The 15,840-nt window shown below is 38.5% G+C and overlaps 1 protein-coding gene across 2 annotated transcripts in view; it reads right to left on the bottom strand.

Moving 5' to 3' along the window:
- CCPG1 (cell cycle progression 1) overlaps window positions 1–15,840 on the bottom strand; it is a 39,004-nt gene that overhangs the window by 13,211 nt on the left and 9,953 nt on the right. Inside the window, exons 2-5 of one of the 2 annotated variants that reach the window (XM_065901428.1) lie at window positions 9,280–9,348; window positions 6,005–6,125; window positions 4,217–4,293; window positions 3,047–3,251 (exon numbers count right to left, since the gene is read on the bottom strand). In XM_065901428.1, the coding sequence (XP_065757500.1) occupies window positions 3,047–3,251; window positions 4,217–4,293; window positions 6,005–6,125; window positions 9,280–9,339 (463 nt within the window). In that variant the 5' untranslated portion in view covers window positions 9,340–9,348. Of the gene's footprint in view, window positions 1–3,046; window positions 3,252–4,216; window positions 4,294–6,004; window positions 6,126–9,279; window positions 9,349–15,840 lie in introns of those variants that run through there. The other variant, XM_065901429.1, reaches the window with a different exon arrangement.

Genomic DNA, 15,840 nt, shown 5'->3' on the forward strand with positions numbered 1-15,840 from the left:
ATTTATAACTTTCACACTTACAACAACAAACACAAAGACAGAAGGCACTACTGAATGAATGAATATTCCTAATATTTAGTGATAATAGATGCCACTGAGAGATCTTTTGGTCATAACCCTTATGCCCATCATGTTTATCTGGTTATTCTTGATCACTAGTTTTTCCAAGATGTCGTCGCCTCAGCTGTGAGGTTACATTTCTTGGAAAAAGAGAAAGAAAGGAAGACTTAAACAAAGCATTACATAATACAAAGGCATTCATGATCATGGTTGGAGTACTTAAGTCAGACTTTCTGACATTATTAAGATGGGTAAATATAAAAACAAACCATTTGTCAAAATTTCTTAAATTTTCAATTCTACATTAACTTATTGCCTTCATTATAGTCTAAGTAAACAAACCAGCCTAACCCACATGAACAAATTCTCATCCTTATCTAATGCTTCCATCTTTTTTAACCCATACGTATGATAGCTGAAATATTTTGATTTTTAAACTTCTTTTAAAGCATAATTTGGCACACAGTCCAAGATGCAAGCAATGCAAAGGCATGCAATAAGCTTAGCCAGCTTTATTACAAGATCAATTCTGAACACCTGTTCAGAGTATCACAGATTACAACAGATATCTTCAAAGCACTAAGTAAATTGTAAATGTGACTAGGCACACTCAGCTCTAGAAAAGCTGATCAGATTTAGTCACACCACCTTGGAAAGCGAGTTGGCTAGGAACATGGTGTTTCAGCTGATCATCCCATCCCCTTATGCATTCAGGAATCTTCCACAGCTTCTCCCACCACCTTTCTTTTGTGAATAAACAGGAAAAAAGATGTATAAAGCTTTATTATAAAGAATAAAAAGGAAAAAGAGAATTGAAAAACACTTGTTTTAATTATCACTTAACATTATCACTTGTGCTCCATCAAAATCTAATAATCATGCCTTTTTAAAGAACATATATACAAAAAAAAAAATATATATATATATATATATATACACACACACAATACAAACTTTTCTACAGCTACCAATTCTGGCTCCTTAGGGGAGCAGAGGGTCATATGGAGGGAGTGGGAAATGTTCTTAAATCAACAAAAAGATTATTGCCATAGAATCTAATTTATAAAAAGAAAAAAATGAAGTTGAAATCCTATAAAGATGGAGAAGAAAGGGAAAGGAAAAAAAAAAAAGCAATAGGTAGCAGGAAATTAACCAACGAAGAAAAATACAGGCTAAGGGAAGAGAACAAAAACTCTTGATAATTGATGTATACATACTATTTTCAACATAGTCCAAAATCATTTTTGATTATTTTTTAACATTTTCTTTATTGAAATAATTAATTCCCTTGGGAGGCACAGCAATGGATAAAAATACACCTAAAAAAATACTCTGCTTAACTGAATCTGTCAAATTCCCAAGAAGTCCAAGTTCAGAAAGGAAATTAAAAACTAGATTAATGTGCTCTGAAGTACTGAAGTTCCTGGAAAAAAAATCAACAGTGTGTGGCATCGTTTCTTAAATGTCTTTGACTCTTCTGCAATGCTCCTGCCTTCAATCTGACTATACATTCTGGCCCACAAATATTTTTAAATTAAACCAGCTTCTGGTTTAACCTCTACTTGAATTTTACTAGCTTAAATTAGAATAAGAAAAATTCCACTGTCTGATTCTGGCAAATTAAACAAAGAATGGTAAGATCTAAGAAAGTGATCTGAAATAAATACTACACGTTCCTGTCTTTTTGTTTTGTTTTGTTTTTGTTTTTTTGTGTTTTTTTGCAGTTACGCGGGCCTCTCACTGTCGTGGCCTCTCCCGTTGCGGAGCACAGGCTCTGGACGCGCAGGCTCAGCAGCCTGGCTCACGGGCCCAGCCGCTCCGCGGCATGTGGGATCCTCCTGGACCGGAGCACGAACCCTCATCCCCTGCATCGGCAGGCGGCCTCTCAACCACTGCACCACCAGGGAAGCCCTACACGTTCCTGTTTTTGCATCAAATTAGGAAACTCTTATTATCACTAGCAATGTCCCAGGTATCTCTCACATAATTCACCCTAAATTATAATTGGGGGTTAAAAACCGTGGGTTGGGCTTCCCTGGTGGCACAGTGGTTGAGAGTCCGCCTGCTGATGCAGGGGACACAGGTTCGTGCCCCGGTCCAGGAGGATCCCACATTCCGCAGAGTGGCTAGGCCCGTGAGCCAGGCCGCTGAGCCTGCGCTCCGCAACGGGAGAGGCTGCGTCAGTGAGAGGCCCGCGTACCGCAAAACAAAAAAACACCGTGGGTTAATTATAGATCTCTTTCTTAGATTTTCTGTAACTTTGTGTCTAAATATTTATATTACCCTGAAAGATGTTATATATGTCCCTAAAACTGTGCCAAAGAATTGTAGAGGGAATTAGCTCAGTAACTCACATTTTACCTCCAAATGATTCTGTCTGAACAATAAGCATTCACTGCATTAAGAATGTGATTTACAATAGGTACATTTTCATAACTCAATCTAAAGTGAAAGATCCAAAGTTCAGGGGCTTTAGGATGCTGCTGTTTTGCCAGTTCCTTAAACCCTGTTTGGCACATGGTAGCACACAATAAATGTTTGTTGACTGACTAATAATTACATGGATCTGGAAGGCTTCAATAAAGTTTCTTTCACTATTTCTATAATATAAAATTTGTACCACTGTAACTAAAAATCTTATTAACATTGTCCTACTTTTTTAAGTATAATGGCTCAATCTCCCACTCCTAAAGACCTAAAAACTGTCAAATGCATTTTGGAGCGTTTGAGACATTAACAAATCTCCTTGAAGCTATTTTTTCTCTTCTTTCAATGATAAAAGATGGTATTTATTGGACTACCGTGCTCTGGGCCCTAGATCTAGGAAAACACTAAATATAACAGTAGATTTTACAAAAAATTTTCATGAGTTTTACCCAAACATATTCAAAACTTGAAATTCAGGGTCAGAAAACAAGCCATTATATAAAATGTGGTCACAAGAGTCCTAAGTCTCCTATCAGCGTACCCGTTATGTAGTTCTTACCAGTTTCTGGCTGACAAAACGTATACTGGCTGCTAGAGGAAGAGCCCATGTTGAAGTCTTCTGGACTCTGTGCTTCTTTAACAATTATTTCTTCTTCTTGACTCCCAGTTTCTTCTAACTTAGGTGGCTCAAGTGTAACAATATCAGAATCATCACTGACAGTTCCAAAATAGAGATTGTCATCAGGTAACTTTTCTTCCTCTCGCTGAAGAATCATAATTTTAGAGACAAATTCAACAATTATTTATGGGCCTTATATTTTCTAGGCAGTTCAAAGTATATAATGGTACTTTAGTAGTATGGTGATTGGGTTTAAAATAAGTCCTGCCCAACTGGAAAGGATTACGCAATAGTAGGTTCATCCTAGGGAATTCCCTGGCGGTCCAGTGGTTAGGACTCTGCACTTTCACTGCCAGGGGCCCGGGTTCAATCCCTGGTCAGGGAACTAGGATCTCACAAGCCGTGTGGCAAGCCCAAAAACAAAAACAAATAGTAGGCTCATCTTTCAGTCTGAAAATACCATCAAACCTGTTGGCAACTCTCTCTTTCAGAATTAAATCAAACTGCTGTCTACCATTCATTCGTGGGCTGCAGAAGCTGAGAAACAAACCCACCTTTCCAACCCAATGTCCACAAAAAGGAGAGGATTTGTTTCTCACCAGTTCTACGGGTTTATTTGGGCATAACTCTGTGGTCAGGGAGCCCATAAAAGACTGATTAAATTTTCCTGATAAACTTCAAAAGCTATGTAATGTAAAGATCATCCAGCTATCTAGTTTTATCTGGAAGTCAAGTAAAATGCCAAAGGACAAAGTTTGTTCTCAAATTTTAAAACTAACCTTCATTTTAGATATGAACCCTTAATTTCTCAATATAATTCAAGAAAGCAACATATTTCTAAAGAAAATATTAGAGGTGAAATGAATAGATCTTTAACACATTACCAAGAAATCGCTTTTCTAAATTAAAAGACAGCTCACTTAATTAGGAGTTATATGGAAGCTAACTTTAATCTTAAAACTGACCAACCTGCAGAATCCCAAATTTTTCAACAAAAGATATTTATAATTCAAATAGGAACAGAACACACAAATAGAAATGGAAGCTTTAATTAGTATTCTCTAATAAATACTGTTTATCATATATCCACATAGTAAAACACAAGGTTACCTCGAGTGCTGACTTCATTTCCTCCAAAGCTGGATAAGTAGCTCCTCCCATTAACACTGTGCCATTCTGGCTACTCTCTGACATAAAGCAAAGATCAATTTAATTACACTTCATCGACTTTTTTTTTGTCTGCATATATTATATAATATAGGCAGATAAAATCTATTCCTCATTTTTAAAGTGGATTTAAGGAAATGCCACATGTAATTATAACAGTCACTCTATTGTTACTAAAAAGATCTCTGTATTTCAAATATAACTATTTGAAATTGTCAGGGGATAATTTTAGGTACTGAACTGAACTCATTTAAAAATCTACTAAAAACCATAATCCCTAAATAAACAATCTCTACATTACAATTCCAAAGTACTTAAGCCAAGGTGTTTGTAAAAACCTGTTAATACGGAAAACTGATTCTCAGATAATTGACGGCACATTTCCTGAATTCTTAGTTTATTCATAATTCTTAAACGTACCACTATTCTAATGACTGTCAATGCCTAGTAACACAAGAATCAAAACTATGGATTCAAATTACAAATCTTTATAATAAAAAATGGACTATAAAAAACAAGGCCTCAAAAGAACACAGAAAAACAAGATAATGCCACTATAGCAGATGCAGATATATTTTATAAGAAACTCTCAAAAAACAATATACAAATTAGAGTTTATGTCATATTTTTAATGAAAAAGGCTATAAAATGTTAATAGAAGCTAAAAATATTAAAACAGTATACAATAAGCATCAGGTTTTATGCATAGCCAAGTATATGCATTGTTGGTATAATGTTACCTCCAGATAAAAAGAATTATATAGATGGCTTTGAATTTTTTTGCTCATTTGTTTTTCAATCATAAATGTGTATTTCTCATATAATTTAACCCCTCCAAAATAACAAAGGGAAAAAAACCCAAACATCACTTGTGTGTGTCATATAGCTCCTAACAGAATATTATTTTGGAGATAAGACTCCTCAACGAAGGTGGACTAGGGTCCAAGGACGCCTGAGGAAGTATGGAAATTTTTTTTTAAATATCTAAATATATGCATTTCTTGGGAGAGACCATCCACAGCTTTCAGATTCTCAAAGAGATCTCTGACCCATGAAAGATGAGAATCACTGTTCAAATGAGAATAGCAATCAACACATAAGCTGAAAACAAGATTAACAGGTATAATCTTTTATATTTCTGGCCTTGACACATGCACTTTATTCTCCTGACAGAGAAATGTTCTGTTTACATTTTAATGCAATTTTTAAAAGAAAATTTAAGAAGTAATTTTTAAATATGAAGATGGATTAATCATTTGGGTTTCTTAATCCTCTATATAATTAATATGGGCATCAAATCCCACAGAAGAATATATAACATTAATGCAATACAGTAGTTAAATGCCATTTACCATCTATAACCAAAGGTACTCTGAAGTGTGGTAACTGGAGAAGAGTTTAGTAAATCCTTTGTGTGAATAAATAATTTTGTATATCACTAGTCTTAATCAAGGTTAATAATATTTAGTCACTGTTTACACTAGCAGTATCGAAGAGTCATATGGAGGCCCAAGTATGTACTATAGCTACAAACAAACAAACCCCCTAGGCAATTTGGTGCCACTGGGTTCTTTAGGCCTGCCCACCTAATCCACATGAAAATTCAGTGTGACTTGATGATTTAGACTAGCCAGAAAGGCTGCCCACCTAGAAAGAAGGCAAGATTCATAATGTTGCTCACATATCCTATTAAAAAAAAAAAAAAGAAAAATCAGACTTCTTTAAACTTACCTCCCTGCTCTAACTGCAATACTTGTAGCTCCTCTTGTGATAAAGATGAACATTCTGGGGTGAGCTCACAGCTGTCACTGGCTGCACCATGTTCAGAATTCACCAACTCTGTATCAGACCCCTAGATAAAAAGTGTTAATCAGTTATTCGTCTATCAGCTGCCCAAAGCTGGATGTGACTACATGTAGATGCTTCCATTTTTAAAAGTCCCAGATGCTGCTATACGCCAAAGGGAACAGTATCTATTCCTTTTTCTTTTTTAATTTAAATTTTTGGTCGCACTGGGTCTCGTTGCTGCGTGTGGGCTTTCTCTAGTTGTGGCGAGCGGGTGCTACTCTTCGTTGCGGCGCATGGGCTTCTCATTGCGGCAGCTTCTCTTGTTGCAGAGCATGGGTTCTAGGGGCACAGGCTTCAGTAGTTGTGGCACACAGGCTCAGTAGTTGTGGTGCACAGGCTTAGTTGCTCCACGGCATGTGGTATCTTCCTGGACCAGGAATCGAACCCATGTCCCCTGCATTGGCAGGCGGATTCTTAACCACTGCACTACCAGGGAAGTCCAGTATCTATTCCGTTTGTTCAAGTTAGTCCATAAAACCTACAGCAGGGGAGCTATAGGTTTAGATTCTAAAAGAAGTCAGTCCTGGGACTTCCCTTGTGGCACAGTGGTTAAGAATCCACCTGCTGGGCTTCCCTGGTGGCGCAGTGGTTGAGAATCTGCCTGCCGATGCAGGGCACACGGGTTCGAGCCCTGGTCTGGGAGGATCCCACATGCCGCGGATCAACTAGGCCCGTGAGCCACAACTACTGAGCCTGCGCGTCTGGAGCCTGTGCTCCGCAACAAGAGAGGCCGGGACAGTGAGAGGCCCGCGCACCGCGATGAAGAGTGGCCCCCGCTTGCCGCAACTAGAGAAAGCCCTCGCACAGAAACGAAGACCCAACACAGCCAAGATAAATAAATTAATAAACTCCTATCCCCAACATCTAAGAAAAAAAAAAAAAAAAAAAAAAAAAATTAAAAAAAAAAAAAAAGAATCCACCTGCCAATGCAGGGGACATGAGTTTGAGCCCTGGTCCGGAAAGATCCAACATGCTTTGGAGCAACTAAGCCCATATGCCACAACAACTGAGCCCGCATGCCACAACTACTGAAGCCTGTGTGCCTAGAACCCATGCTCTGCAACAAGAGAAGCCACCACAATGAGAAGCCGCGCACCACAATGAAGAGTAGCCCCCACTCACAGCAACGAAAGACCCAACACAGCCAAAAATAAATAAACTTTTTAAAATCTTAAAAACAATAAAATAAGTCAGTCTAAAAGTCCAACACTCTAACTATGCTATAAGCCCAAGCAATAAATCTGAATCCCAGAGAATAAGTTTCTAAATTTAGCTATTTCTATTAATTTGCTTCTACTCAACACTTATAGAACTACTCTAGGCAAGACATTTGCTAGTGGCACAGGGTATGAAAAACTGAAATCTAAAATTCAGATTTATAGCCTATTCAGAGAAAGAGCCACAAGCAAATAACTACTTATTATTGCAACATATGACTAAAAAGGTTTAAGGGCAAGGATTAAAATTAACCTATTAGATTAATGGAGTAAACTTTCCTTATAAAATTTCAGACTCTTATTCTTCCAAGGTTTTCCTTCTTACTTTGATGTCAGACTGTCTTTTCTTTAATAAAAGTGTATCTTAACAGGGTTTTTTTCTCATCTTAATTAGCAAAATAAGTTATCCACTAATGATTCTGTCTCTCTCCAGGCCCCTCCCTCAATTTTCCTATAATTTAGTAATCCATAAAATCAAAGGTCTGAGTTCTCCTGATATACATAACTCACAACAGCAAAAACTAAGAGACGTCATTAAAGCAGTGGGTTTGAGTTGAGTCCTAAAAAGAATTCTGAGTATAAGATTTTGGGATTGCCTGAAGTGGCAGGAGAATGGTAGTAACAGACACAAGGTTCGGGTTGAATTGTGAGTCACCGGGGAGACCAGATCTGGCCTAAATCAGAATGGTAGCAATGGTAAAGGAAAAGGAAATACATGTAAGAGACATTAGCAAGAAAGAGTAGAACCTGATAACAAGATATGGAAGGAAGAAGGATAAAGGTACAAATATGATCAACTCTGTGACAAGGTATTTCTAATACAGAATGCCCAAATGACACACTTGGCTAAATGCCAGAAAAGTCTGCTATCTTGCTTCACACTACAGACTCCCACAGCCGCCTTACTTCTATACTGTTAATTATCCTTGAAGGAGAAATTGTTACTATGAGAGTTGATCTAACCTTTGGAGAAAACAGGTTAAAAATAGAAAAGTCACTTATTAAAAAAAAGAAGAAAGAAGAAAAAGAAACCACATTAATTTCAACTGGTACAGCTGCTAATAAATTTTAAAACTTTCTCACAGAAACTTCGGTTAATGTTGTTTTCTAGAAGTCATGACTAACCAATTGTCTAAATATTAAATTATCAAAGGAATCGTAAAAAATAGCGTTTAAAATTTTTATTAAAAAAAAATTTTTATTGATGAAGGAAAATAAGTGAGGCTTGAGTCTAAAAATAAACAGGAAAATTATAGATAAATCCATTAACACTTTAAATAGGTATAGTTTTTATCTTACTGCTTCTATACATCACTATTTTATGATTTTTCTGTAATTAACATACATTACCAGTGTGAGAAAATAAATTACTGTTTATTATGTACTAGTTATGTAACATCATATTTCTATAATCAAATTCATTTTGTAAGAGTTCTAGCCATAGTTCTTTTTCCATCAAGTTCTGAAATGATAATATAACGTAACGTAACGTAACATAACATGGGTAGAACACATGTTCTCCATGCTCCTTGGTCTGTTTAAACCCAGGCTCTGATGTTTTCTAGTTACATAATCTTGGCCAAATTACTGAATCTCCGTAAGCTTTGGTCCTCTCAACTATCAAATGAGAGTGAAAACAATCTGTACCACAGAGGGTTGTTTAAAATTATGAGAACATGAGTAAAGCACAGGAGCTGACCAATAATAAGCCCTCAGTAAATACCTGCCTAATGTCTCAAAGCTGAGGAAAGCAATGTCCAATAACATGCTGGCTCATGAAGAGTTTTCAGCAGTGAAGTGAAATGTAGGTGGGAAAAGCTATAGACAATGGAACCTTATGCTTAAATGTAAAAAACTAATGGCCTTCAAAGAACCCAGTTTACATCACTGTTAACACTGTAATATTACAAACTGCCTTATAAAAAGTATTAAGTAGCATACCTCATGATTGATGACAGTCCAACCACAAGATGAATCACTGTCACTGGAATTTTCAGACATTTTTCAGGTCTACAAATACAAAAACATATTGATATGTGGGACACATTTTTAAAAATTCTATAGGAAGTACTATATGTGACCCAAGTACAAAAAGTGGCGCTTACTGCCTTCCAGGTGAAACTGAGACAACCCACCCACAGATTTACCAGACAGGCCATGTTTGCATATCTATATGAACAAATACAACCAAACTTCATGACAAGGAGATCCTCCTGAGCCAAAACAGTGTAGACGGCCGTACTGTGGAATGAAGAGGCAAGCTGGATCTGAAAGAAAATGTAGGATTTGGCCAGGCAGAAACAAAGGTAAATGAAAACAATCTGACTCTGAGGAAGTCAACTGCTGAGGGAACGACAAATGGGGAACAGTCAGCCAGAGCAAAAGCCTATGTTTTCAATGAACAGTACGGTGTGAAAATCACGGCTGAAGAAACCAAGTGGGGGAAAGAAGAGTTCCAAGGCCCAGCAAAATGAAATCTACTGTTGTCAACATGAAGCAATTAATATTTTCAAGCAGGGAAGGAATGTGATCAAATGGTTTTTAGGAAAATAACCATGTTGGTAACACTTCAGTTACATTAAAACAGGGGAAGAAAAAGACCGGAAGTTGGTTAGAAACTTATGGCCATTGGCAAAAACCTAGATAGACTCAAGTCCTAAACCAGCACACATTGGTCACTCTACCCAGTTTGTTCTACCCTTTCTACCTGAAACTACTATTTAAACTTCAAAATTAAGCTCATTGGGCTTCCCTGGTGGCACAGTGGTTGAGAGTCTGCCTGCCGATGCAGGGAACATGGGTTCGTGCCCTGGTCCGGGAAGATCCCACATACCGCGGAGCGGCTGGGCCCGTAAGCCATGGCCGCTGAGCCTGTGTTCCGCAACGGGAGAGGCCACAACAGTGAGAGGCCCGCATGCCGGGGTGGGGGTGGGGGTGGGGGGAAATTAAGCTCATTAAAGTAAATGGTATCTTGCTGACGTTGTTCTAAACATATGTCTTATAAATGCTTCTATTATTGCACATATACTGAGAACCCATTATATCCAAGTTGATGGTTAGTGTTCTAACAGAACTCTACTGCAGACAATTTAATATGGAACCAGTGCACAAATGAAAACAAGGCAAAAAATATAGATGTGGACCGTCCATTAGTGATTCTGGAAGCTCTCGTAAATTAATATTTTAAAAAAAAGAAGATACAGAGAGGTGGCTGGTCACTGATAGTATAAAATAAGCATGTTTTCAGACAAATTATTCAAAATCTAAAATAAGACATAAAGACGACTGTGTGACTTTTAATGTCACTCGAGACAGAACATTTTACGGTAAGTTCACCTGAGGTCATGTGATTGTTTGATTTCCCATTTACAACTAATTAGGGCCCAGGCAGTTTCTAAATTTAAAGGTAAATTTGTAAAAACAAACAAACAAAAAACTATTACAATGAAATGCGTCCAGTAGAGAACACTATCCCAAAGGATAGGCTTAAATACCCTCCCTATAGGATACAGCAATTTTATTTCACCATTCCTTATTAAACTGACTACATAAAGCCCAATTTCTCATTGAACCAGTTTTCATGAGTTAAAAACTTTGATGTTACTATTTGTATTTGAATTATTTTATAACAATTCGAAAGTTGTGGGTTAACATATTAGACTGCACAAAGACTGAGCAGTTAACTTTGCAGGAAGAAAGGAAAATGGTCAAAGCAGGCTTTATAAATGAGGCTGTAATGTTTTTGACATGCTGGACAGCATGTTTTTTAACTGAATTAGTTGCCAAAATTTTAAAATTCAGAGCTATCACAAAAAAATTAAACTCTGGTTCCTTATTGCCAAAAGAGAAAATATGACGACACTGGAAGGATTTCCCAAGAGATAATGGGAAAAGCACTACAAAAATAAAGGCAGAAAAAGTTATAGAACATGACACTTCTAAGAAATGCAATTAATTTAGCATGAGTGAAGTATTAAAAGAAGACATCTGAAAATCAGAATCTTTCAAAGGGCACATATTAAAATGGGGAAACAACTAAAGGGCCCTAGACCTGTGGGATACAAAGAATCAATGCAATATTCCATGAAAAAGATGAGCACCTAAATTTAACCAGTATTGATGATGGGGAGAGGGTAAATAGGATGGGGAGGGGTTAGGAGAGATTTAGGAAGACAGACAGGAAAGATTTTTAAAGGACTGAATAACCAAGAAGAATAACAAAGAATAGAAAAGAGAAAGTGTAGTATATTTTGGTTTAAGTGACTTGGTATTTGGAAAAACCATTCTATATGGAACAAGTAGGTAGGGCTTTACAATTAAGAAAATTTGCCTAGGACTTCCCTGGTGGCACAGTGGTTAAGAATCCGCCTGCCAGTGCAGGGGACACGGGTTACAGCCCCGGTCCAGGAAGATCCCACATGCTGCGGAGCAACTAAGCCTGTGCGCCACGACTACTGAGCCTGCACTCTAGAGCCCGCGAGCCACAACTACTGAGCCCTGTGAGCCTAGAGCTCGTGCTCTGCAACAAGAGAAGCCACCACAGTGAGAAGCCCACACACAGCAATGAAGAGTAGCCCCCACTCGCTGCAACCAGAGAAGGCCTGCGCGCAGCCAACAAGACCCAACACAGTCAAAAATAAATAAATAACACTTTTTTTAAAAAAAGGAAAATTGGCCTTAAAAAAAGCAATCATTCTTCACCATGTGAAAGCTCCTCTTCCCTTTGCAAACCCCCAGTTCCTAACCTCCTCTAGCAGCCCACATTCTCACTGCTGCTCCATCTCACCCCCAGACTTACATAACCTTCCAAAACTCCTGGGATACAAGACCTGATCAGGGATATTTAATGTGTATATATCTCCTGCTCTTATCTAGGTAATTTCCATTTAAACAGTTCTAAATAGATAGTCCCCAGCTTTTGTTTTCCAATCAAGAACTCTAATTGCTCTGGGGATAAGCAAAGACAAGATTTCAAAAGAAAGTTACGTACATTGCTAAACTGGGACTTTATCATATTTGAATTTCTCAAATCAAGGAGCCCATTTTAATCTGATCCCAGTTTAATTCTTTGTTTACTTGCCCTGGAGGAAGAACAAGCTTCACATCTAGCCCAAATGAGGAAAAAAAGATTCCCCTACTGGCCATAACACCACAGTAAGAGTTTGGTAAGCAAAATTCACAGCCCTACTAAAGAACCCTCTTAATTCAGGTGTTTTCAAAAACTTGGCTGAGGGCTTCCCTGGTGGCGCAGTGGTTGAGAGTCCACCTGCCGATGCAGGGAACACGGGTTCGTGCCCCGGTCCGGCAAGATCCCACATGACACGGAGCGGCTGGGCCCGTGAGCCATGGCCCACTGAGCCTGCACGTCCGGAGCCTGTGCTCTGCAACGGGAGAGGCCACAACAATGAGAGGCCCGTGTACCGCAAAAAAAAGTTGGGTGCACTGAAATTAAATCAAAATTTTAAAAAGTAAATTTCTGAGCCCCATCCTAGACACATTGACTCTGAAAGCTGCCTCTGTATTTGAACTTCCCCACTATAGCCAGTTATCTTCTTAAAATGGTAGTATTTTTCATTCCTTAAAAATGTTAAGATTTTCATACTGTCTTCAGGATAATGCCCACAGGCCTTACATATCAAGTGTTTTGTCTCTAGCATCTCATCCTCTCTCCCTCCATCCCCTCCCTCTCCCCTCCACCTTTTCAATTCTGCTAAAAAGCTTAGCTTTCTCTTAATTCAGGGGCTTTGCATATTCTGATCTCAGTTCCTCACCTCCTTACTTCTACCCAAACTCCTGTGCCCACTCTTCTATCTCAGCTAATGCATCACTTTGTGAACCATTCCCTGACCCCATCCCCAAAGACTAGTATATTCCCTAATCTACTACTTAAAATACAATACTACGCTGTAATTGCTTGTTTACTTGACCGGTAACACATATTATGCACTCAATAAAGAAAAAAGGTGGGCTTCCCTGGTGGCGCAGTGGTTGGGAGTCCGCCTGCTGATGCAGGGGATATGGGTTCACTCCCCGGTCCGGGAGGATCCCACATGCCACGCAGCGGCTGGGCCCGTGAGCCATGGCCGCTGAGCCTGTGTATCCAGAGCCTGTGCTCCGCAACGGGGAGAGGCCACAACAGTGAGAGGCCCATGTACTGCAAAAAAAAAAAAAAGAAAAGAAAAAAGGTAAACATTTCTGGGTGATGATGCAGTTAGTGACACACTTCTAAACTGTTCCTCAAGGAACTCAAAATTCTAGAGGAATCCATGAGGTTCCTCTCCCCATTATTTTGACCAAAGGTAAATGCAAAAACCTGTTCCATTTTGAGGGTTTTACTAATAATAACTTAGAAATAAACAGTTTATGGGAAAGTTACAAAGGCATAAAAAATCATACAAAGTTATAAAGCTAAGGGTACTTAATGAAGATGATAAACTTGAAGCCCTTTTCTAGACTCAGGCTTCGTTTTATTCCTCAGGGTAGCTTCTTTACCCCAATCTCAGGTCATATATTTCCCCATTGCTTTTTGGATGATCACTAGTAGGTTTCTCAGGCCTTTCAAATAAAGCATCTACAAAACTAAGATCATCTTCCTGCTCTTCTTCCTGTTTCTATCATCTCAGAGAACAGCATTAGCCAAAAATAATCTGGCTGCAAGAAAAAGCCACCAAACATCAGGTCAAAAAGCCTAGATTTAGGATAACTACATTTGGGATAACTAAAACTTGCCTTGACCCAAAAATCCAATCAGGTCTAAATCCTTATCCACTTCCTATCCCAACTTCATCATTTCCCACTTCTATTACAGTGACGGCTCTCTAAGAGATCTCTGCCTGCAGTTTCAAATTCCCCTCCAGTCACTCCTTCCCAATGCTGTCCCTACTCTGTTTATCCTAACACATAAATCTGATCACTTAATCAATCACTTAAAATTGGTCTCTACTGCCTTCAAGATAAACTCCAAAATCCTATAATAATAGCCTCTAGAACAGAGACAAATCATTTAAATTGATTCTCACTTCATAAGAAATCCTATGGTACATTTCTTCACAACATGTAAGATTTTATTCATAGAACTCTATGGAAGAGAATTTGACACTAAGCATTATAAACATACGGTTTCCACATAGAATATAGCACATGTTAGTCATATTAGGATGTAAATTTATTACATGGATGTTTGTATCTCATTTATGAAGTTACTTAAGGTAGAAGGATTATACTACACTAGTATAATCAAACTCTCCAGCAGATGGGCCTACAGTTAGTACCATTTTTAATTTACTCCTTTATCCATCTGTTCATTCAATATTTATTGAGTTCTTAGCACATGCAGGATACTGAAAATATACCAATGTACAAAACAAATAAGAGTCTTGCCTTCCTGGAGCTTAAATTCTATCAGTAATTGACTACGTTGAACTTCATCTGAGCCCTGTGCTCCAGGAAAGCAAGGAAGGTTGAGAAATTTCCCCATCCTGTTTTGTGTTCTGACTGATAGCTAACTGCAAAGGACCAACCTGCCCTCAAAAAATCCCAGGTAAGACTCACTTCCACCCATTCTGAGTCCCTTGTTTACTTGCCTCTATAAAACTCCTCGGTTCATTGAGATATTCCTATTGCAATAGTCTGAATTAAATTCATCTCAATTTTCTGGGACTTCCCTGGCAGTCCAGTGGTTAAGACTCCATGCTTCCATGTAGGGGGCATGGGTTCAACCCCTGGTTGGGGAACTAAGATCCGACATGCCACATGGTGTGGCCAAAGGAAAAAAAAATCATCTCAATTTTCCTAAGCACTTCATCTTTCACACTGGAGTCATCCAATAAACAACATTACCTGGTAGAATACACAGTGTATTTGATGGTATATTTCCTACTACAGAGAAAGCATGGGAAAAGAGAATAGAAAATGCTGGGTTGGAGAGGCTTAATTTCAAAAAGGATGATCAATGAAAGCTTCCTTAAGAAGGTATATTTGAGCAAAGACTTGAATGAGTGAGTGAATCATCGTGCAGTTAACTGGGTAAAGAGTGTTTCAGACCAAAGGAACAGTAGGTACAAAGTTGGAACCAAGCCCGTATCTATGAGAAACAGCAAGGAGGCCTGTGTGGTTGGAGAGAAGTGGGCTACCGGGAAAGTGGAAAGCGATGAGGACAGAGAGATAATGGAGTGGGAGACAAATGATGTAGGGCCTTACAGATCCTAAGACTTTTTACTGAATGAAACTAAAAGTCACAGAAGAATTTTGAGGAAAGGAATAATTGAGGATCACACTGGCTGCCCTATTGAGACAGCACTGTGAGGGGGCAAAGGCAGAAGCAGGAAGACCATTTGCAAAGCTACCACAGTAATCCAGGTGAGATGATGGTCCTTTGGACCAGGGTGGTAGCAAAGACAGTAAAAAGTGGGCAAATTATATATATATATTTTGAAGGTATAACCAACTGGGCTTCCTGACGTACTGAATACGAGGTATGAGGGATGACCCCTGTCCCAAGTA

Source organism: Phocoena phocoena, chromosome 2 (genome assembly GCF_963924675.1).
Source record: "Phocoena phocoena chromosome 2, mPhoPho1.1, whole genome shotgun sequence".
Lineage (NCBI taxonomy): Eukaryota > Metazoa > Chordata > Mammalia > Artiodactyla > Phocoenidae > Phocoena > Phocoena phocoena.